A 24,577-nucleotide genomic window follows, 5' to 3' on the forward strand; every position below is an offset into this window, starting at 1 on the left:
GTCTGTCTGTCTGTCTATCTGTTGGGTGTCTGTCCGGGGTGTGGCTTACTCGGTTTGCAGAGTAGCTCCACCCATAGCTCCACCCATTCTGGGAGTGGCTATAAACAAATATCCACCATTTTATTAACTCGCATAGCTTTGAGTCCTGTTTTGTAGGCCCGTGGTGTCTTGCTCTCCCCCAGTTTTATTTCAAATCAAATTCGATAAATCATTTCATTTTTCACAGTCGCTAACATAGTTTTAGACTCGGTTGAAAAAAAACGGGAAGAAAATCCGATGAAAGTTGCCGTTTATAGAACGAAATGAATTCTCAAAGGCCTGTAACTTCAAGGCCATTGAGTCTCTCTCACGCCTTTATCTCCAATCTAACTCACCATATGATTTCATTTTTATCGATGGTTTTACTTTTAGACTCGGTGTCAGCAATAATTGAGAACAATCCACACACGCGGGAAAATGCAGAGATATATTTTTTAAAATCGCGTCATGGTGTATCATACACCGCCCAACATGACACCGCCGGCAATGTGTCGATATATATTAAAAATTCGCTTTTGCTTTTCCGTTATGATATATTACTATTTCGTTTGATGATAGTCGTCACAAAAACGTCAACAATGATGCCGACATATATTTCTTCGTTTTTATTTCATTCAACATATTAGCCGGAAGTAAAATATGTTTCAGGAAATTACCGAGAGATATTTCTTCGTTTTTTTTATTAGTTATGTGCGCATACACTTTAAATAGGTTTATTTGAAATCTTTAATTTTCCACAAACATTCCACACACGCGGGAAAATGCAGAGATATATTTTTTAAAATCGCGTCATGGTGTATCATACACCGCCCAACATGACACCGACGGCAATGTGTCGATATCTATTTTAAATTCGATATATCATTTCATTTTTCACAGTCGCTAACATAGTTTTAGACTCGGTTGAAAAAAAACGAGAAGAAAATCCGATGAAAGTTGCCGTTTATAGAACGAAATGAATTCTCAAATGCCTGTAACTTCAAGGCCATTGAGTCTCTCTCACGCCTTTATCTCCAATCTAACTCACCATATGATTTCATTTTTATCGATGGTTTTAGAGTCGGTGTCAGCAATAATTGAGAACATTCCACACACGCGGGAAAATGCAGATATATTTTTTAAAATCGCGTCATGGTGTATCATACACCGCCTAACATGACACCGACGGCAACGTGTCGATACATATTAAAAATTCGATATATCATTTCATTTTTCACAGTCGCTAACATAGTTTTCGACTCGGTTGAAAAAAAACGGGAAGGAAATCCAATGAAAGTTGCCGTTTATAGAACGAAATGAATTCTCAAACGCCTGTAACTTCAACTTCAAGGCCATTGAGTCTCTCTCACGCCTTTATCTCCAATCTAACTCACCATATGATTTCATTTTTATCGATGGTTTTGGACTCGGTGTCAGCAATAATTGAGAACATTCCACACACGCGGGAAAATGCAGAGATATATTTTTAAAAATCGCGTCATGGTGTATCATACACCGCCCAACATGACACCGACGGCAACGTGTCGATATATATTAAAAATTCGCTTTTGCTTTTCCGTTAAGATATATTACTTTTTCGTTTGATGACAGTCGTCACAAAAACGTCAACAATGATGCCGACATATATTTCTTCGTTTTTATTTAATTCAACATTATTAGCCGGAAGTAAAATATGTTTCAGGAAATTACCGAGAGATATTTCTTCGTTTTTTAAAATTAGTTATGTGCGAATACACTTTAAATAGGTTTATTTGAAATCTTTAATTTTCCACAATATAATTTACTTGCCATTTATCATTTGATGATTACGAGACAAATTCCTCTTGAGGATCGTGACAATTCATGCGCTGCGTGGAAACTTCTATTTCCAAAATGAATGAGACGATCGATGAAGAACGCAGACTTGAACAGGATGCAGCAAGAAAACGAATGAGACGGGCGAACGAGTCCATCGACGAACGTCAATGCAAACTTGCGGGGTCACCCGTGGGAATCCCACGGGCATGGATGTGTGTGACATTTCGACATATTGAGTTAGATGCTGCACATTCATTTTTACAAAATGGTTACTGGCAAGTCATCAGATCCAGAAATGGTGTAAAAACCACCGTTTAGAGGCCATTTTTCCCCGCAAAGCGGGGGTTGGCCTTTTCGGGGACCGTGGTAGTTGTTGTTTTTTTGTCCCCTTTTTGAAGCAATGTTTTACGGCCGGATGCCCTTCCTGACGCCAACCCTTTTTGCCGCCTTCAACGACAAACAGGGAATTACCAGTGAACTGGTACTCAATTAGCCGACCTCGGAAGGATGACAGGCTGAGTCAACCCCCCTGGCATTAATTCGGCGATCGACCGAGATTCGAACCCAGGATCCTAAGCCGGCACCCTAGCCGCTAGCCCAACACCAGAAATGGTGTCATGAACACAATTTATTTACGCACAAGCACAAAAGCAAGACGGGCCGATTTCCGATTCCGACGGGCGAGACGGGCCGATTTCCGATTCCGACGGGCCGATTTGGAGCAAGAAAAAGAACGAGACGGGAGAAAAAGGAGAGAAACGAGACGGGGAAAGCCGATTGGAGAGGCGAGTGAGGCGCGATTGGAGAGGAGTGTGAGGCGCGATTGGAGAGGAGTGTGAGGCACGATTGGAGAGGAGTGTGAGGCGTGATTGGAGAGGAGTGTGAGGCACGATTGGAGAGGAGTGATTGGAGGGGAGTGTGAGGCACGATTGGAGAGGAGTGTGAGGCACGATTGGAGAGGAGTGTGAGGCGCGATTGGAGAGGAGTGTGAGGCGCGATTGGAGAGGAGTGTGAGGCGCGATTGGAGAGGCGTGTGAAGGATTGGAGAGGAGAGGAGTGTGAGGGATTGGAGAGGTGAGGGATTGGAAAGGAGAGGGATGTGAGGGTTTGGAGAGGAGAGGAGTGCTAGGTGGAGAGAGGAGAGTGTCAGGTGGAGACAGGAGAGTGTCAGGTGGAGACAGGAGAGTGTCAGGTGGAGAGGAGTGAGGGGTCACATATTATGTGAAATAACTAAATTCACACCATTTCTGGATCTGATGACTTGCCAGTAACCATTTTGTAAAAATGAATGTGCAGCATATAACTCAATATGTCGAAATGTCACACACATCCATGCCCGTGGGATTCCCACGGGTGACCCCGCTAGTATATATATATATGGTGTACGTGTACCATACTATGTTAGAGAGTGTTGATTCTGCGAAGCAGTGTCTTACCCAGAGGTCATGCTAGGTGGTTTTACATCCATCTTCAAGCAGTAGTTTGGGCATGAATTTGGACTTTGTTCATGATGCGGGCGATAGCTCACCTACTCATTGCGAAAGACACCGGGGAATCTTTAACATCCACCAACTAATACCGGCAGACCGGATGGCCATTTATCATCAATCCGAGGGACGGCGCACAGATAAATCACCCTGCCTGTGAAACACCGGGATGATAGTTTATAGCTGGGTCGGGATTCAACCCCAGGCTAGATGTCCCTAGAGTGAGTGTGCACTCCTTTAGGCCATCCTGTCAGTATATTGTCACATCTGACAGCCTCCATTAACACGGGAGGTGTGCCGGGACCTTTCATCCCGTGAATGACCAAACGGTTTCTAACATACTACTGCATTCACTTTAATTACCAACTTTACCGTTCCCCAAGGTCGCCCAAATGAGCCGAAATTGTGGGAAAGGTTTATTTATAACTTACTTTACTGTGTGCTGGTGGTTTGTCTCTGGTCTCCACTGGACTCCATGGGTCGTTGCAAGTGTCGCGTATGGGTAATGGGAAATTGTGTTGATGCCTGCTTGTACATATGTGCTTTTCTTTTAATACACTTGTTAAATTGATTTGGTCTCCTGACTTATCCTGCTTACATCACGATGGTGGCATATGGTGGCTCGGGGGAATCTATTTGATCTAGCAATTGGCACATATACACAAAGAATTAAGTTAAGCACCCCTACACAACGAATTAAGGTAAGCACCCCCTAATATATATTCTTTGTGTATATGTATACATTGGCATATATTCTAAGGTATGTGAGATCAAATAATGATTGGTATGACATTAGCAATTATCCATTGATGAAATTGAGTGATCAAAGTGAAAAAAAGTGATTGGTTGAGTCAGTGATCCGATCACGTGGGTCCTACACACGTTATTGACGCAAAGATCGCTAGAGGTCTTCTCAGAACAATGACTGTACGTTAGAAAACATAAACGTCATCCACACTGTCCGTGATGGACCTATAGCTCCATACTTAAATTGAGGTGAAAATATGCCTAAAATTCCCAAAAAATGTCACCTTAAATTATTCAGAATAAAATATTGAAAACGGCATGATTGTTATGTTTTTATGTGACCATAATATCACTTCTCCAGAAAATATAGCAATATCATGGGTATATTACACTGTTTTGACGACAACAAACTTGTAATGTGCGAGGTTGTAAAAAAACGGGGGGGGGGGGTGCTTAACTTAATTCTTTGTGTATAGATAAGACAGTGGTCATCTGACTTGGTCATTCTGTCATGTGATTATCATGCTCGGCAAAAGATAATTCTGTCGTGACTGCCTATCGACACGATGCTCGCTCGTCTCAATCTATATGATAACACGACTGTTACGGATTCCGGATTTATGTGACTTACTATTCAGGTCATTGCTTATTAATGTTTATTCTATTAAAGGTTGTTGTGGTTAAATGGTTAGAGGCGCTCCTGATAACAGGAGACCAGAAACGGGATGGTGAACCGGAAGAAGAAAAAGACACGAGGTCCGGGAGAAAGCGGCCATCTTCTGCTCATCGCCCAGCTCCAACACGAGCGGCGTCGATATTGATCAGCGTTGGGAACGCTGAGTGTAAAAGCCCGTCTGGCGAGAGGAGTTACCTGCGCGGGGTAATTACCGGTTACGCGTCAAGTTGCCGTGGGTTCCTGCACGGAACCAAGCGTCCGGCACCGTTCACCTCATCGTCTACAAGGACGCGTACGGCAGGCGCCTGGGGCCTCGCGCGCTTTGCGAGCCCCGGAGCCGCGATCACGAGCACCGACCTCGGTGGGCTGCCGAGGAAGTGTCCGCTGCAGCGGCCGTTCCCGGTACGGGACGTGCACGGTTGAAGCACGTCAGGAAGGGTCCGTTCCACCGCCCGCGTGCGGAGATCGAACTACAGGGGCCCCGAGACATTGTGAGAGACATTGACCATGGAGGGAGCCGTGAGTGGGGCTCAAGGGAGGAATATATAAGATGGCCATCTTAGAGCTATTGTTGATTGAGGGTTGATTGTTGTCGATTGATTGGGAATATATTATCCATTAATCCGGATCCTTGGTGTGGGGGTTTCTTATTGACTTGAATTGTTGTGTCTTTCATATTGATTGCGTTACGAAAGCGTATAAATCATATATCTTTCTGGCGGGGTTCCTCTCACGGTCCGGGGGTCACCGAGACCAGGTAGTCACCGGGAGGACCACGTAACAACGACTCTGGATGTGGGATCCGGCAGGAGGTTCCTGGGACGAGGGGCAATCGTGGTCACTTTGCAACTCACCGATTCCGGACCGGAGTTATCTGATACGATTTGTGACCGTTACAATACATTAATTCTTCAATGATGCAAGAGAGACTTGTTGGGTGGGTGACCAACCTCGTCAAAAGAACATGAGAATGCACAAAACATTCACCTTAAGGAGCTTGCTTCTATATTTGGTAAACTGAAAGCACGGAAAGTAAAATTCTAATGATCAACTTTGCTGCAGGAACACATAGTAACGGGTGTCTCAAAATACATGGAACCCATGTCACTGCTCATAATTCTGCCAATATTAATGTTCTTGTTCTTTTTCTTTCAGATTTCAAGAGAGGAGACCATAACAACTAACAAGTCAAGTGAATCCACTTGGATTCCGCCCAGGTTGGCACATGGAAATTATGATGTAGCATAATTATCATCTCGGGTCAAGATTTGAAATTATGCCATGGTTTTTGTAAAATTGCTACTAGTATTCACATTATGTACTTTCACCAAAACATACATCATCATAGAAACATACATAGAATTTGGGTCCTCTGGGTCATTTGGGTCCTCTGGGTCATTTGGGTCCTCTGGGTCATTTGGGTCCTCTGGGTCATTTGGGTCCTCTGGGTCATTTGGGTCCTCTGGGTCATTTGGGTCCTCTGGGTCATTTGGGTCATTTGGGTCCTCTGGGTCATTTGGGTCCTCTGGGTCATTTGGGTCCTCTGGGTCATTTGGGTCCTCTGGGTCATTTGGGTCCTCTGGGTCATTTGGGTCCTCTGGGTCATTTGGGTCCTCTGGGTCCTCTGGGTCCTCTGGGTCCTCTGGGTCATTTGGGTCCTCTGGGTCATTTGGGTCCTCTGGGTCATTTGGGTCCTCTGGGTCATTTGGGTCCTCTGGGTCATTTGGGTCCTCTGGGTCATTTGGGTCATTTGGGTCCTCTGGGTCATTTGGGTCCTCTGGGTCATTTGGGTCCTCTGGGTCATTTGGGTCCTCTGGGTCCTCTGGGTCATTTGGGTCCTCTGGGTCCTCTGGGTCATTTGGGTCCTCTGGGTCATTTGGGTCATTTGGGTCCTCTGGGTCATTTGGGTCATTTGGGTCCTCTGGGTCATTTGGGTCCTCTGGGTCATTTGGGTCCTCTGGGTCATTTGGGTCCTCTGGGTCATTTGGGTCCTCTGGGTCATTTGGGTCCTCTGGGTCATTTGGGTCCTCTGGGTCATTTGGGTCCTCTGGGTCATTTGGGGCCTCTGGGTCATTTGGGGCCTCTGGGTCATTTGGGGCCTCTGGGTCATTTGGGGCCTTTGGGTCCTCTGGGTCATTTGGGTCCTCTGGGTCATTTGGGTCCTCTGGGTCATTTGGGTCCTCTGGGTCATTTGGGTCCTCTGGGTCATTTGGGTCCTCTGGGTCATTTGGGTCCTCTGGGTCATTTGGGTCCTCTGGGTCATTTGGGTCCTCTGGGTCATTTGGGTCCTCTGGGTCATTTGGGTCCTCTGGGTCATTTGGGTCCTCTGGGTCATTTGGGTCCTCTGGGTCATTTGGGTCCTCTGGGTCATTTGGGTCCTCTGGGTCATTTGGGTCCTCTGGGTCATTTGGGTCCTCTGGGTCATTTGGGTCCTCTGGGTCATTTGGGTCCTCTGGGTCATTTGGGTCATTTGGGTCCTCTGGGTCATTTGGGTCCTCTGGGTCATTTGGGTCCTCTGGGTCATTTGGGTCCTCTGGGTCATTTGGGTCCTCTGGGTCATTTGGGTCCTCTGGGTCATTTGGGTCCTCTGGGTCATTTGGGTCCTCTGGGTCATTTGGGTCCTCTGGGTCATTTGGGTCCTCTGGGTCATTTGGGTCCTCTGGGTCATTTGGGTCCTCTGGGTCATTTGGGGCCTCTGGGTCATTTGGGGCCTCTGGGTCATTTGGGTCCTCTGGGTCCTCTGGGTCATTTGGGTCCTCTGGGTCATTTGGGTCCTCTGGGTCATTTGGGTCCTCTGGGTCATTTGGGTCCTCTGGGTCATTTGGGTCCTCTGGGTCATTTGGGTCCTCTGGGTCATTTGGGTCATTTGGGTCATTTGGGTCCTCTGGTTCATTTGGGTCCTCTGGGTCATTTGGGTCCTCTGGGTCCTCTGGGTCCTCTGGGTCATTTGGGTCCTCTGGGTCATTTGGGTCCTATATTCCTATCCTATAACATATATATCCTATAACCTATCCTATATATATCCTATATCATATAACATATATCCTATATATCCTATAACATAACATACTAGCGGGGTCACCCGTGGGAATCCCACGGGCATGGATGTGTGTGACATTTCGACATATTGAGTTCGATGCTGCACCTGCACATTCAGTTATATAAAATGGTTTAAAAAACTTTCTTCTGATATTTGTGATTTATTTCAAACAAACTGTATTTCCCATCTACACGGGCATGTATTCCTATTAACGTTATGTAAAGTACATAAATTGTGTGGATTACATCATTTGTGGATGTGATCAATTGCCAGTAACCATCTTATATAACTGAATGTGCAGGCGCAGCATGTAACTCAATATGTCGAAATGTCACACACATCCATGCCCGTGGGATTCCCGCATGGATGTGTATGGCGAATTTTAAATACTAGGGCATTGCCCGTACGTGGGTGCCCGTTCCTTGCCAAAAAAAAAAAAAAACGCTACCCGTACGCTCTACCCCGCCCGTACGTCCGTAAACAAAAAAAACAACGCTCTTCGCTTCCGCCCTTCGCTCTGACTGAATTGGGAGAAATAATGCGCATAAGAAATCGAATTACGTACCGTAATGGCGGTCAGCTCGTAACGCGCTCAGCTCCGCTCGTCTCACATCGGCCACGCCTACGCAACAAAGCGTTCTGTGATTGGCTGCCGGAAGTTCGCAAATCGCAGTTACGATGAATCGTTTTAATTTAATCGCAGTTTGAAATCGTTTTAAAACATAGTTTAACGGCAACATAGTTTTCCAACGTGAAATAAATGAATACGCTGTCAAATGTGCCGTCCGAGGCAGAGTCTGATCGCCACGTTCGGCACACGTGATAGCTCGCTGCTCTCTGATTGGTTGAAGCGTTTTTTGGACATAGCTCGGTAAGTACTTGTCCGATTAATTTAAAACCTTGAAAAGGCACATCCTCGGGTCCCCAGCAATATACCTGGCAAGTTTCAAGTATATCGGACCCGTGGTTGTCGAGAAACAGCGGTCACAGACAAACACACAGACACACAGACACACAGACACACAGACACACAGACACACAGACACACGTACACACAGAGATTGCTGGAATTATAGATAGATATGTCGACTGTTATTTTAGGCGGTGTATTTTCGTTTATCATCATGGCGCGATTTAAAAAAATATATCTCTGCATTTTCCTCTCCAATACCTCCTCACACTTTACACACACACCGGCCCATGTTTACATATACACACACACACACATATACACCCACACACATATACACATACACACACACGTACATCGACACACATGCACACACACACACACACACACACACACACACACACACACACACACACACACACACACACGTACAGACACATATACACATATGCACATATGCAAATATGTATACACATATGTATCCACATATACACATATATACACATATATACATCTCCACACACACACACACACACACACACACACACAAAAACAGACACACACACACACACGTACAGACACATATACACACAAACACACACACACAGACATGTATATACACATACAACAACAACATGCATTTTAAGGCCATTTTCCCTGCTAGAGCGGGGGTTAGCCTACATACACATACACACACATATATACACACACACACATATTCACGCGCACACACACACACACACACACACGTACACACGTACACACACGTACACATGTCCCACATGTATATATCCCACATCCCACATGTATATACATGTTTAAAGTGTACGTGCCCTTCCCCCCTCCCCCGCCCGGCAACGCTGGGTACTTCTGCTGGTAACGAATAAAATAAAAACGAAGAAATAGGTGGAATTGGCTGAAATTCGCTCGGTGAATTCACGCGGTGTATTCGGTTCGGCTCGGTTCACTCGGTTTAAAGAAAAAGCGATAATGTCGACATGTTGCTGTCTGTGTCATGTTGGGCGGTGTATGATACTCGTTGGCTGTTGGGCGGTGTATGATACTTGTTGGCTGTTGGGCGGTGTTGTGCGGTGATATGGTGTATTTTAAAAAATATATCTCTGCATTTTCCCGCGTTGGTGACACCGAGTCGTTCTTCATCGATCGTCTCATTCATTTTGGAAATGGAAGTTTCCACGCAACGCATGAATTGTCACGATCCTCAAGAGGAATTTGTCTCGTAATCATCAAATGATAAATGGCAAGTAAATTATATTGTGGAAAATTAAAGATTTCAAATAAACCTATTTAAAGTGTATGCGCACATAACTAATAAAAAAAACGAAGAAATATCTCTCGGTAATTTCCTGAAACATATTTTACTTCCGGCTAATATGTTGAATGAAATAAAAACGAAGAAATATATGTCGGCATCATTGTTGACGTTTTTGTGACGACTATCATCAAACGAAATAGTAATATATCATAACGGAAAAGCAAAAGCGAATTTTTAATATATATCGACACATTGCCGGCGGTGTCATGTTGGGCGGTGTATGATACACCATGACGCGATTTTAAAAAATATATCTCTGCATTTTCCCGCGTGTGTGGATTGTTCTCAATTATTGCTGACACCGAGTCTAAAAGTAAAACCATCGATAAAAATGAAATCATATGGTGAGTTAGATTGGAGATAAAGGCGTGAGAGAGACTCAATGGCCTTGAAGTTACAGGCCTTTGAGAATTCATTTCGTTCTATAAACGGCAACTTTCATCGGATTTTCTTCCCGTTTTTTTTCAACCGAGTCTAAAACTATGTTAGCGACTGTGAAAAATGAAATGATTTATCGAATTTGATTTGAAATAAAACTGGGGGAGAGCAAGACACCACGGGCCTACAAAACAGGACTCAAAGCTATGCGAGTTAATAAAATGGTGGATATTTGTTTATAGCCACTCCCAGAATGGGTGGAGCTATGGGTGGAGCTACTCTGCAAACCGAGTAAGCCACACCCCGGACAGACACCCAACAGATAGACAGACAGACAGACAGAATCATCTACGGCTATTATAATATAGATAACAAATATATCCTATATTATGTACTAGCGAGCGGCCGCGTACCAGCCAAAGGGGTAGCCCATGGTTAGCCTAAATATAGATTTGATGACGTCATGTTTACACATCTGAGCGACAGAAACTGGCTACACATCTGAGCGACAGAAACGGAGCTTCACTTTTGGAGAGACAGAAATTCCCAGGCAAACGCTATAACGCACCAGGTTTACAACCTGTGCGTTAATAATTATCAATCAAAATGCCTTGGGCAAAGGAGGAAAAAATATTTTGCGTCACTACTTATTTGGAGACGAAATCATTCAAAACGGTGCAAGCAAAATTTCACAGGAAGTTCAACTTCAACAACTATCCCCAGAAAAACCAAATTTATAGTTGGGCACACAAATTTCAAGCCACTGGATCAGTAAACAACCTCAACAAGAAGGCAGAAACACCCAGTTCTGGCAGGAAGCTGACTGCAAGATCTCCTGACAATGTGAATGCGGTGAGACATTCTGTCGGAAGGAGCCCGAAAAAGTCCAACCGAAGACGTAGCCAAGAGCTGGGTCTTTCACGTGCGTCAGTGCAAAGAATCTTTATCAAGGATCTTCAGCTGTACCCATACAAGATCCAGATCAAGCATAAACTCACACCAGCTGACATGGCAAAACCTGTTGTGATGTGCCGGTGGTTCGAGAACAAGATCGAAGAGGATCCTGACTTTCTTGATGATGTTTGGTTCAGCGACGAAGCACACTTCTTGCTCTGTGGGCATGTCAATAGCAAGAACAATGTGTTCTGGGGCACACACGCCCCAGACGAGGTGCTTCAGAGGCCCTTGCACTCTGTGAAATGCACGGCCTGGGTGGCCATCTCAAAACATGGCATAATTGGACCGTTTTGGTTTGAAGACGCAGACGAGGAGGCAGTCACTGTCACAAAGGAGCGTTACATTGTGGTGCTCAACAAGTTCTGGAGGGGACTTGGGAGACGTCGTGGCGTGAATCGAGATGTGCAATGGTTCCAACAAGATGGGGCAACTCCACATACAGCCAACATCACGATGGAGTGGCTGGACCACCGATTCCCTGATCGGCTGATCAGCAGGCGCCGCGAACCCGAGTGGTCTCCGCATTCACCCGATCTGAACCCCCCAGATTTTTATCTCCGGGGGTTCTTGAAGGACAACGTGTATGAGAATCGTCCTCAATCCATTTCTGAACTGAAAGTGGCCATCACCCAGAAGATTCGTGCCATCAGGAAGGAAGAGTGTGTCAGGGTGATTGACAACTTCGCTCGTCGGCTTCAAGTGTGTCTAAGGCGCAAAGGCGGTCATTTGGAACATGTGCTCTAATAAATGTATCCTTTGAGCTAGAGACCTCAAATCTTCAGTTTTTTAATTGTTATCATATCAGCTTCCAGGAAATGTAATCTTTTTTGGAGTTTCTTGTCTGAGTAATAAATTATTATCATGTTAATGGGTTCCATCTATTTTGAGACACCCTGTATGACATCACGTGATCCATATTACACATTGTCATGAGCATGTCTTAGAGTACATATCCAGTGAAAAGTGTAGAACAATGACAACATACAATCAGTATCAGATTCACCTTTTTGATTGAAAATTATTTTATAAATATAAGCGCAGAACGTTTTCATACAAATGCACATTTCTTTCAAGGTTTGAAAGTCAATCGAAAGTTAAAAGCCACAAAGCTGAAGGTTTGCCGAGGGCGCCTAGTACCGTTGCACCGGCCCTGATTAGCTCAAGTATGGGGAAAAAGTTGGCAGTGCATCGCAGTAGGGGCATCTCAGTAGAGACTGTGATTGACACACTTGCAGTCTCACCTCATCACCTTCATTTGTACTTTAATATTTTGTGGACCTCTGATACTTGCTCATTTAACAGGTAACCTGAGTGCTCCTACCCCCAAGGGTGGATGAAAATCAGCATATGCTATATCAAAATAAAACTTACATGCCCACATCACAGATGATGTTTTGAGTGATTGGAGACAGCAAAAGCTCGGCCAGAACCTGAAAGGAGTGAAGACACGTGTCGTTCTCGAAGAAGTGATCCCCGCAGCCATAGCCACTGTTACAGACAAGGTAACATGTACGGACGGCAGTAATCAAAACGTGTGCTGTGAAAAAGTGTTGTTTATCCATCATCCGGAGTTGCAGTTGGCAAACTTCTATTTCGAAGGAGAGAAATTAATTTAAAAGCTGATGAATATACAACAAACCCACAAAAAGGAAGAAAAGAAAACCTTATCATCCTTTATCTACTGTACAAGGACATATTAAATACACCATAGCTGGTTTTCAATGACCAAAGGATGGTTTGTTGAAGCAGTCAGTCATTCTGTGCCTTGTCACATCAATTTTAAAAATCTTATGAAGCGTGTGCCTAACATGCGGTTAGAAAACAAGTTGGGAGATCCAGAAAGTTATGGGATCTCAATGCAATACGAACAAGCCTGGTCCTGCTCTGCTTGTTCGTGTGCGCAGAATGCTCCAGGGAGACAATGGAGGTCGCTGTGCCTCATTTGTAACCATCAAAATTATACTGGAAATCTCATCTTTATGAGAGACCCAATACAGTAATGGGTGAAAAGCAGGTCTCCACAACCTCTGCAGTTAACAACAGTTGGTACAGACTTGATGGTGACGTCTCTCTCTAAATGGTGAAGTCACTTACAAAATTTAAAAATTACAGTATCTGGATCCTGATCTTCACCAAAATCGAATCAATTTGTCAGTGTCACACACCCAACCGGTCGATCAAGTTTCGTCCGAATCCATCCATAACTTTTTGAGCTTTCATTCTATATATCATTTTTGGCCCTCTCTCTCTCAATGGTGAAGAATCACGTTAAAAATGATCGTATCCGGATCCAGATTTTCAACAAAATTGAATCATTTCATTCGTGTCAAACTCCAACCTGTCTACCAAGTTTCGTCCGAATCTGTACATTATTTATCGAGATATCCTGCTCAGACAGAAAGACAAACAGGGGTGAAAACATATCATACATCCACTTTCGGTGGCAGAGGTAATAACCTGAGAGTGGAAAGATAGCTCGCAGCCCCTTTGGACTCTGTGACTATTTTTGTTGACTACAAATATCAAGTCGGCTCACCTTTGAGACCTCTGTCTCCTGGCCCAGACATAAATGTGTGGAAGAGGGTTGAGGGGGCATGGGTCCTTTGTCATAGTACAGAGTGTGTAATGTCCATAATGAGACCATTTGCTCCATAATTTTTAGGTCACCTGGAACGAATATTATGCAATGGCGCGTCGTCCGTCCGTCTGTCCATCCGTAAACACTTGAAACTTCTTCTCCGAAACCGCTGATGGGATTGCGACCAAATTTGGCACAAATGATATTTGTTGTGTTGTGACTAATGTTTGTTCACGGCATGAAAAAAAAAATTGGGGTCTAATGGGGGTCAAAGTGCATCCAGGTTTGACCCCCCAAAATAGATATTTGCTCTTTTCTCTGAAACTACACACACTATTTCGATGAAACTTCACCACAACTTTCACCATCAATGATGTACCAAAATTTGTTCACGGCATTAAAAAAAAATCTACCCCTTTAGGGGTCTACGGGGGAGGGGAGCGGAAGGGGTGGGTTGCCCCCGAAAATAGGAATTTTCTTTCTTCTCAGAAACTACACACGCAATTCTGATGAAACTTGACCACAACTTTAATCACCCGTGTTGTACGAAAGCTTGTTCCTGGCATTTTTAAAAAAAAATCAGGATCGACAGTGGTGTATGGAGGAGCTTGCCCCCCAAAATAAGTATTTGCTTTTTTTCTCAGAACCTACACACACAATTTTGATGACACTTCACCACAACCTTCATCATCCCTGATGTACCAATGTTTGTTCAAAGCATTGGAAAAATTGGGGTCTGAGGAGGTGTACAGAATGGGATGGGAGGGGATAGGTGTTTCCCCCGAAAATAGGTATTTTTTTGTTTGCTTGTTTAAAGTCTTATGATTATGTTGTTATGATTCTACATGATGCCCTGTCTTCTAGCAACTATTCAAATTGGTTTAAAATACCTTTAGTCGGTGCAGTATACTGTTTATTCCACCAGGTGAGCGCCAGGTGTACTGCCACTATCTTATTTTATAAATAATTCCACTATTTGACAGGCAATGTTGGCAACCTCACTCACCCGCAAATCCTTTTTGAAATATTGTGGCTGCATCCCCGGATCTGCCCTTTAAGCTCATAATGATTGGCCATGCAAGACAATCACAAGTTTTTGTCTTCTTTGTTGCAATGTGATCTGAAATCACTTTTGACTTTCCCGTCTGAATACTTGTCACATGATGTAGGAAACCCAGGTGTCAAATCCCATACAATGTGTGTTTGTTTGTTGTCTCCCAATGTCCTTTTAATGCATGTAAAAAGTACACTGATGTAGAGAAATGTCTTTCTCCTGTATGTGATTTATGTAGGTACTCTATCGACTACGAACCGAAGATTAATCTAAACTAATAAAATAGCCAGTGTGTGTTCGTCAGTCACACAGCTCCACGATGATGACAGCTAGAAACCTGAAACTTCGTATGCATACGAAGGGAACCCCAAGGGTACACCTGGGTATGAGTTTCTAAATTCGGTTGCCAAAAAAGAAATTGTTTCCTTTTACAGTGACTGGGGACAGTTGCCTTTTCCAAGTGTAAAAGAAAAGAAAAAGGTGCTCAATGAGAGAGAGTTTACCAGATCTCTAGTTCTGGTCCAAGTCGATACTTTGCACCTTTTTCTTTAGCAATCTCGATACCTGAAAAACAACACAACCCCCCGTAAGCATATTGTGCATGGGGAACTCGCTGCCCCAGCTACTCACAAAGGGTGCAGGTGGAGGAGGCTGGAAAGGGGCGCAGGGGGACTGGCATCGAGGTGCACAGGACTAGCACTGAGGGGTGCAAGGGAACTCACACTGAGGGACACAGGGGGACTCACACTGAGGGGCACAGGGGGACTCGCACTAAGGGGCGCAGGGGGACTCACACTGAGGGGGATCAGGGGGACTCGCACTGATGGGCGCAGGGGGCCTCGCACTGAGGGGGCGCAGGGTGACTCGCACTGAGGGGGCGCAGGGGGACTCGCACTGAGGGGCGCAGGGGGACTCGCACTGAGGGGGCGCAGGGGGTCTCGCACTGAGGGGGCGCAGGGGGACTCGCACTGATGGGCGCAGGGGGACTCGCACTGAGGGGCGCAGGGGGACTCGCACTGAGGGGCGCAGGGGGACTCGCACTGAGGGGCGCAGGGGGACTCGCACTGAGGGGGCGCAGGGGGACTCGCACTGAGGGGCGCAGGGGGACTCGCACTGAGGGGCGCAGGGGGACTCGCACTGAGGGGCGCAGGGGGACTCGCACTGAGGGGCGCAGGGGGACTCGCACTGAGGGGCGCAGGGGGACTCGCACTGAGGGGCGCAGGGGGACTCGCACTGAGGGGCGCAGGGGAACTCGCACTGAGAAGGCGCAGGGGGAATCGCAATGAGAAGACGCAGGGGGTCTCACACTGAGAAGGCGCAGGGGGACTCGCAATGAGAAGACGCAGGGGGTCTCACACTGAGGAGCGCAGGGGAACTCGCACTGAGGACGCAAGGGGACTCACACTGAGAAGGCGCAGGGGGACTCGCACTGAGGTCGCAGGGGGCCTCGCACTGAGGAGCCGCAGGGGGGCTCGCACTGAGGAGGCGCAGGGGGACTCGCACTGAGGGGCGCAGGGGCACTCGCACTGAGGGGCGCAGCGGCACTCGCACTGGGGGTCGCAGGGGGACTAGCACTGAGCAGCGCAGGGGGACTCGCACTGAGGGGCGCAGGGGGACTCGCACTGAGGGGCGCAGGGGGACTCGCACTGAGGGGCGCAGGGGGACTCGCACTGAGGGGCGCAGGGGGACTCGCACTGAGGGGCGCAGGGGGACTCGCACTGAGGGGCGCAGGGGGACTCGCACTGAGGGGCGCAGGGGGACTCGCACTGAGGGGCGCAGGGGGACTCGCACTGAGGAGTGCAGGGGGCCTTGCACTGAGGGGTGCAGGGGGACTCGCACTGAGGGGTGCAGGGGGACTCGCACTGAGGAGGGGCAGGGGGACTCACACTGAGGAGGTGCAGGGGGACTCGCACTGAGGAGGTGCAGCGGGACTCGCACTGAGGACCGCAGTGGGACTCGCACTGAGGGGCGCAGGGGGCCTCGCACTGAGGGGCGCAGGGGGCCTCGCACTGAGGGGCGCAGGAGGACTCGCACTGAGGGGCGCAGGGGGCCTCGCACTGAGGGGCGCAGGGGGACTCGCACTGAGGGGCGCAAGGGGACTTGCACTGAGGGGCGCAGGGGGACTCGCACTGAGGGGCGCAGGGGGACTCGCACTGAGGGGCGCAGGGGGACTCGCGCAGGGGGACTCGCACTGAGGGGCGCAGGGGGACTCGCACTGAGGAGCGCAGGGGGACTCGCACTGAGGGGCGCAGGGGGACTCGCACTGAGGGGCGCAGGGGGCCTCGCACTGAGGGGCGCAGGGGGACTCGCACTGAGGGGCGCAGGGGGACTCGCACTGAGGGGCGCAGGGGGACTCGCACTGAGGGGCGCAGGGGGACTCGCACTGAGGGGCGCAGGGGGACTCGCACTGAGGGGCGCAGGGGGACTCGCACTGAGGGGCGGAGGGGGCCTCGCACTGAGGGGTGCAGGGGGACTCGCACTGAGGGGGTGGAGGGGGCCTCGCACTGAGGTGTAGGGGGACTCGCACTGAGGGGTGGAGGGGCCTCGCACTGAGGAGGTGCAGCGGGACTCGCACTGAGGGGCGCAGGGGGACTCGCACTGAGGGGCGCAGGGGGCCTCGCACTGAGGGGCGCAGGGGGACTCGCACTGAGGGGCGGAGGGGGCCTCGCACTGAGGGGTGCAGGGGGACTCGCACTGAGGGGGTGGAGGGGGCCTCGCACTGAGGAGGTGTAGGGGGACTCGCACTGAGGGGGTGGAGGGGGCCTCGCACTGAGGAGGTGCAGCGGGACTCGCACTGAGGGGCGCAGTGGGACTCGCACTGAGGGGCGCAGGGGGACTCGCACTGAGGGGCGCAGGGGGACTCGCATTGAGGGGCGCAGGGGGACTCGCACTGAGGAGCGCAGGAGGACTCGCACTGAGGGGCGCAGGGGGCCTCGCACTGAAGGGGCGCAGGGGGACTCGCACTGAGGGGAGCAGGGGGCCTCGCACTGAAGGGGCGCAGGGGGACTCGCACTGAAGGGGCGCAGGGAGACTCGCACTGAGGGGCGCAGGGGACCTCGCACTGAGGGGCGCAGGGGAACTCGCAATGAGGGCCGCAGGGGGACTCGCACTGAGGGGCGCAGGGGGACTCGCACTGAGGGGCGCAGGGGGACTCGCACTGAGGGGCGCAGGGGGATTCCATTCACGCCGCACGGGGACTGACTGTGAAGGATCCGACTGAGGTTTCCGGTAAACTCGAGCGCCCATTGGTTTAGCACACAGCACGCGAGGGTCGTGTGACTGCACATGGTATCCGGTCACTCCGTCCTGCGAGACACACGTAACACTGACGAGTCACGATGTAAACGATCATGTCATTTTCCTACTCGTTCGTCCATTCCCAAACAGATATCCTTACCTCCTGGTTGCTGTTCCCGAAACAATCGAGATGCGCACGGGAGACATTAACCACGTGTTTGTCTCACAAATACATGTCCATCGTTTGCAGTGAAGCAATCCGCCGATTCCAGCCTGCACTTTCGTCGCCTTATTGCGGACAGACCATCAACTTGTTACGTTTGACTGTTTTAACGGTTTAATTTGTTCACAATAAGTGACTTTTTCCTCTCAATATTTTAACACTTGTTTTAATGACGATCGTTTTGAACAACGACAATTAACGTATTCCCCAATTCCGTGTTTGTGGCCATCTATGTAATACGTACGCAAACCTGAAAAGGTTTTTAATTTTTTCAAAGGACACCCTTTTTATGTTAATACGTAGTTTTATAGGGCGTGGCATGTCTCACATGATGTGGGCGTGGCCGTATCCGACCTCCGATTCGGACGTTGAAGGTCATTTTCAAGGTCAAAAGGGTCACATGAGGTCAAATGTGACAATTTATCAATTATGCGGGTTGGCCGGATGCCCGAGAGCCATGGAGGTGCACGCTCGCTCGGCTCGAAACTGTCTCTAACCTGGGTTTGAATCCCGACCTGCTATAAACTGCCGCCCTGGAGTTTCACAGGTAGGATTATTCACCACTCACCAGTCCGTGTGTGCTGTCTCTCGGATCGACGTGAACCCGGGCGTCTCATATGTTGGCATTAGTTGGTGGACGAAGACCCCCGTTGGCCTTCGCGAAGAGTCGGCGAGCTATCTCCGGCACCCTGAACAAATTCCAAATTCCTGCCCTAACTACTGCCGGGAAGGCAATGGCAAACCACCTAGTATAACCCTTGTTACATTACTTTTCTGGGACTGGGATATGAAAACTTTTGCAGATATGCCTATGGATTGCTCTGCACACTGTGACGTCATTATTATTATGGAGCCTCGAGTGGTTATGGTTCATGTTTTCTATCACAAGGGAATAGGGCATGGGCCACATATGGTCCACGAGCATCCCCCCCACCTCTAAACCAAACCAACTTTTTTTGAAGCCCAGAGGCATACTAAACACGATTCCAAATGTTACCAAGAAAAATTTAGGGATGCAATGCCCATTTCGGCTCAACAAAGTAGGGTACCCTCATAATTATGCCGACGCTCTCCGACGTCGACCGAACTTTGACTACTGATTATAATCTTCCACCAGAGGCCTCAAATAGCTCCTATTTCAATATATGATATACCAAATGAAAGATTATGAGCTGTTCTTTTTGAATATGTGGTAAATGAAACTATTGGGACAACTAGTTAAATAAACAGCTCTGCGGAACACAATAATTCAACCCGCGACTGCTTCTTCAATGAAATATTGGTATTTATTTCACAATCAGATTTTTTAACATTTATTTACATGGAAACTTTTCAATGTTGTATTAATCTCTTCATCGTGTATTACATTTGCTTTCAGGCGATACCTTCATATTTTTTCTAACAAGAGCCAATCTGAAATAACAGCCATTTGAATGTTTTAGATTCAACGTTGTGGAACGTTAACATGCACTATATTGAATCCAGTTATGCAGGCAATACCCATCGGCATGATCCCGTAATGTTTTTATATGCATTGTAATTAATTGATTCACTTTTTAGATCACAAGAAAAATTGTCACTAGCTAGCAAAATCCAAATTTGCCACCAAAAGTGACATGACAGTGCCCTCTCCTACAACTATGGGGATTGTCACTAAAATAAATGAATATGTAACCCATGCCTATTTTAGTTGCATTTCAGATTCATTTTCCACAAATGAATGTTTTAAATACATAGTTAAGATCTCTCCTCAATATGGAAGAAAACAGGCAACAACCATTTGAATTAATTAAGTTTAACTGCTGTCAATTTACATATTTAAGTTTTCTATTTGCAGATTATACTAATTATAAATAATGGATATCTTGATATATGGATAAATAACCCCTGTTATTAACTTAAGCAAAATAGTAACTGCTTTTTTAATTCTTATTTTATGTGTACTTTCAGATGCGAGTAGGACTTAGACTGCGATGCTGACATCTATACTTGGAGAACCGTGCATCTAACCATGGCTTCGACATCCCACAAGAAGCGAAAGCATTGTACATCTGACACGGAACCCATTTGCATCATACACGTACCAGGGCTGAAGTATGGACCAATACAGCTGATGACGAATGTAAAGGATCCGGAACTGAAGATGGAAAAGTTGAAGGAGATCAAGCGTAGAAGAATGGCTGAACCTCAAGATTCACCCTATCGACTTGAAGAATCATGCAGAAAACTACCTGACATTATTGAAGAAGTGCATGGTTTTCACCGGGAATGCTATCAACGTTTTACGATGAATCTGAACCGCTTAAAAGAAGCAGAAACATCATCTTTGCCAGAATCCCGATCAACCCGCCGATCATCTAGTGATCACATTATCTTCCATGCTGATTGTATCTTCTGCAGATCAGAAGCAAGAAAGAAAGTAAAAATCCAAGGCAGCTGGACAACCGAAGGCCTCATAGACTTTGAACGGGAAGGCTGGAAACATGTCATTGATGTAGCAGAGGTGCGAAATGATGAAACTCTCCTTTTACGCATCAGGGGGCATGACCTCTTTGCATGTGAAGCAAAGTTTCACAGGTCATGTCGAAACAGATACACACAGAACCCTGAAAAATGGCGAAGTGATCGACTTGATGAACAAGAGAGACAGCGTGAAGTAGAAAAAGCTCACCAGATGGCAATGGCAGAAGTGACAAAAGTGGTTGACAAAGAAATTATTGCTGAGAAGAAAATTATGAAGCTATCTGTCTTGCTGAAGGTCTACACCAATAGGCTTCAGGACAGTCCACACCCGAATCCCAACTTCAGGAGCACCAACCTCAAGAAGAAGCTCGAGAAATATGATGCTTACCAAAGGAGCCTGGGATTTTGTCAAATGGGAGATTTCCAATCATACTTGGTATACAATACTCAAATTAATGTCGATTCAGCTGTTCGAAAAGCCTATCAATTAGCTTCAGAAGACACAGTTGCACTTGTCGGCACACAAATGCACCAGTCAATACAAGAGGCATACAATAACTCTACAGAGGTCAAATGGCCACCAACAGCTCAAGACCTTACCAACAACCAGATAGTAATTCCAGCAGAAATTGAACGTTTCTTACTCTATGCGATAACTGGCAAAGCAGTTCATACATCAGCAAGAGTTCATAGACTTGTTCAGTCAATAGGTCAAGACCTCTGTCGAGCGGCAACAAATGGATCATGGAAGCACCCAAAGCACATACTTCTGTGTATGACTATTCGGCACCTGTTTCGGAGTGAGAAGCTAGTAACACTCTTAAATCGTCTTGGTCATTGTGAGAGTTACAGCTTTTCTTTGGAGCTCGAGACAGCATTGGCTGAGGCTGTGACTGAAACATCCTCAATGCTGTCAAGTCAGATCGTAAGGTCACCCACAGCACCCAGTGTATTTCACTCAGAATTCGACAACTTTGACCAATTGCTTAATGATATGACTGGCCACTTTACCTCCCTGTAGAAGAAGCTTGCTTCAGCACATTGCGCGAGTCAACTATCAAGTGGGAATCTGGAAACGAGCACATATCCCTAAACCTGATGTTCCGCTGGCACACAATGGCCACGGATGGACACAAACAGACGAGCATCTCGAACCTCTGTGGTATGACGGAACTATGTTGCCTGCACAACTCTCGGATCTAGCCCGTACCGTTGCTCCTGGTACAGTCAACGACGACGATAACGACGACGACGACGATGATGATGATGATGCACTCATGGCTGAGAACAGTAGTACCCTGGATGGAGATGAAACAGACAGTGACATAGAATGAACACTAAATCATGTTTATCCATGTTTCAAATTTGTCTATAATGTAATTGATTAACCAGATGTGTTCCTGTGTTTTATGTTATATTTGATATGTATAATTCAAAATGAAATGTCTGTGTGTCTGTGACCGCCGATGGCTGTGGGCACCACACCCGGGCAAACGGCTTATTGGTGGGTGTGTGTGTGTGTGTGTGTGTGTGTAGGTGTGTGTGTTTAGGGGTGTGTGTGTGTGTGGTTTTTTTAGTATTGTGTGTGTAACAAACATGTTTAGCAGAATATGTGTACATTCTCTTTGTCAAAGCTTTGAGGGTTAAGCGATTTTTGGCACTATGTGATGGCCATATTGGATAGAGTCACAACTATTGATTAAAATAAATAAACATGTTTGCTTAGTATCTTGTATTCTCAACAAAAGAAATTTAAAATCAGTTTAGTATATATGCAGATAAAAACGTTATGTAATATAGGTATTGCTGTGCAACTGGATTGTTAATATAGTACATGTTAACGTTCCACAACGTTGAATCTAAAACATTCAAATGGCTGTTATTTCAGATTGGCTCTTGTTAGAAAAAATATGAAGGTATCGCCTGAAAGCAAATGTAATACACGATGAAGAGATTAATACAACATTGAAAAGTTTCCATGTAAATAAATGTTAAAAAATCTGATTGTGAAATAAATACCAATATTTCATTGAAGAAGCAGTCGCGGGTTGAATTATTGTGTTCCGCAGAGCTGTTTATTTAACTAGTTGTCCCAATAGTTTCATTTACCACATATTCAAAAAGAACAGCTCATAATCTTTCATTTGGTATATCATATATTGAAATAGGAGCTATTTGAGGCCTCTGGTGGAAGATTATAATCAGTAGTCAAAGTTCGGTCGACGTCGGAGAGCGTCGGCATAATTATGAGGGTACCCTACTTTGTTGAGCCGAAATGGGCATTGCATCCCTAAATTTTTCTTGGTAACATTTGGAATCGTGTTTAGTATGCCTCTGGGCTTCAAAAAAAGTTGGTTTGGTTTAGAGGTGGGGGGGATGCTTGTGGACCATATGTGGCCCATGGCCTAGAAGATTTCGGATCTTGCAGATTTTGCACTTCTCCATTTGACTCAGTTATGCTATTTCCTCCTGTGGCGGTTATCGCACTTTATGTCTATAATCCTCAGGGGTCACGAGACTTGTCTTGGTTTCAAAAAGCGTGTCTTTAATTCACGTAAAAACTGAAAAGGAAAAATACAGCCATTCAGTACGTGCCATTAATTTTGGCGCCAAAAACCTACTATGATACATTTGCATCCACCGATCCACACAATACAATAATTTGCCTAAAGTTACTTCAAGACAAGAGGTTCAACAATAGATAGAGATTCAGCTTACCTCTTGTGATGAAATTGTACCAAAGTTGAACCCAGGTTTGGTGCTCCCTTAAACCGCTGGGCGGTGTCTATAAGACCTCGGACGTCCGCGACTCAAGGCCACTCCTGCGACATCATTATACAATGCCATGTAGAATTGAATGGTACGTACCCGCCTATATTCTAGGTTTGCTTGCATTGACTGATATATTCAATCTTTCTCATATGATGCCTAGATCCTGACATGTATGTTGCTTGATGTACTTTACAGAATGATGTACAGATCTGATTGAGATTAAATCATACATATGGAACACGTTGTAAATCTGGTTGATTTCCACAACACTTAATCTCAATCATGATCTTCGGGAATGGTGGGACACGAGTCTGGCGATGGCCGGATGAACGCTGATCTCAGACGAGCGTTTCCCGACATTCTCCGTGCTCCTGCGCGGCCCACCTCGGAGAGGAATGACCAGCTGAGAGCCCATCGAGCCAGCTCCAGCCACGGAGCTCCGCCGACTCTCGCTGCCGGTCTACCTCGACGGGACCGGAAGCGCAAGCATTTTGCGGAACCGCGCCGTCAAAGCGCGAACTGCTCTCCTGGGGCCCGGACGCTGGAGCAGGCATGACGGACTCCGGCAAGGCGCCTGCTGAAGGAGGCCACTGGGAAATGTCCTGGGCCGCAACCCCGTCGGAACGACGGACCCGCTTGGCGCCGAAGGTACGAGTCTAGCCTCGGTTGCTCGAAACGCTAACGGCTCCGTCCGAGAGAATCATCCTAGATTTGCGTGCCTCGGCCCGAGATGAGATTCCCACGCGAGTGATCACGACTCCCATGTCGGCCATGCCTCCACACGGCCGGCACACTCCGACCACTCGCTACTCGGTGGAATCGCCTCCTCCGCACGGGCCGGACACTCCTTCCACTCGCTGCTCGGTGGAATCGCCTCCTCCGC

General features: G+C 46.9%; 2 protein-coding genes across 5 annotated transcripts in view; one reads left to right on the forward strand and one right to left on the reverse strand.

The window, feature by feature from the left end:
- The window catches only part of NADSYN1 (NAD synthetase 1), an 83,300-nt gene that overhangs the window by 54,820 nt on the left and 3,903 nt on the right, over positions 1-24,577 (reverse strand). Inside the window, exons 1-4 of one of the 4 annotated variants that reach the window (XM_068122852.2) lie at positions 18,397-18,750; positions 18,202-18,324; positions 15,503-15,563; positions 12,739-12,855 (exon numbers count right to left, since the gene is read on the reverse strand). In XM_068122852.2, the coding sequence (XP_067978953.2) occupies positions 12,739-12,855; positions 15,503-15,563; positions 18,202-18,286 (263 nt within the window). In that variant the 5' untranslated portion in view covers positions 18,287-18,324; positions 18,397-18,750. Of the gene's footprint in view, positions 1-12,738; positions 12,856-15,502; positions 15,564-18,201; positions 18,325-18,396; positions 18,751-24,577 lie in introns of those variants that run through there. The other 3 variants (XM_068122850.2, XM_078782232.1, XM_068122849.2) reach the window with 3 other exon arrangements.
- On the forward strand, positions 20,324-22,397 carry LOC144893001 (uncharacterized). Its single transcript, XM_078782233.1, has 2 exons — positions 20,324-21,640; positions 21,963-22,397. Exons 1-2 carry the CDS (start codon positions 20,471-20,473, stop codon positions 22,254-22,256), a joined length of 1,464 nt encoding a protein of 487 aa, XP_078638359.1. The 5' UTR covers positions 20,324-20,470; the 3' UTR covers positions 22,257-22,397.

This window comes from Myxine glutinosa, chromosome 7 (genome assembly GCF_964187855.1).
Source record: "Myxine glutinosa chromosome 7, kmMyxGlut1.1, whole genome shotgun sequence".
Lineage (NCBI taxonomy): Eukaryota > Metazoa > Chordata > Myxini > Myxiniformes > Myxinidae > Myxine > Myxine glutinosa.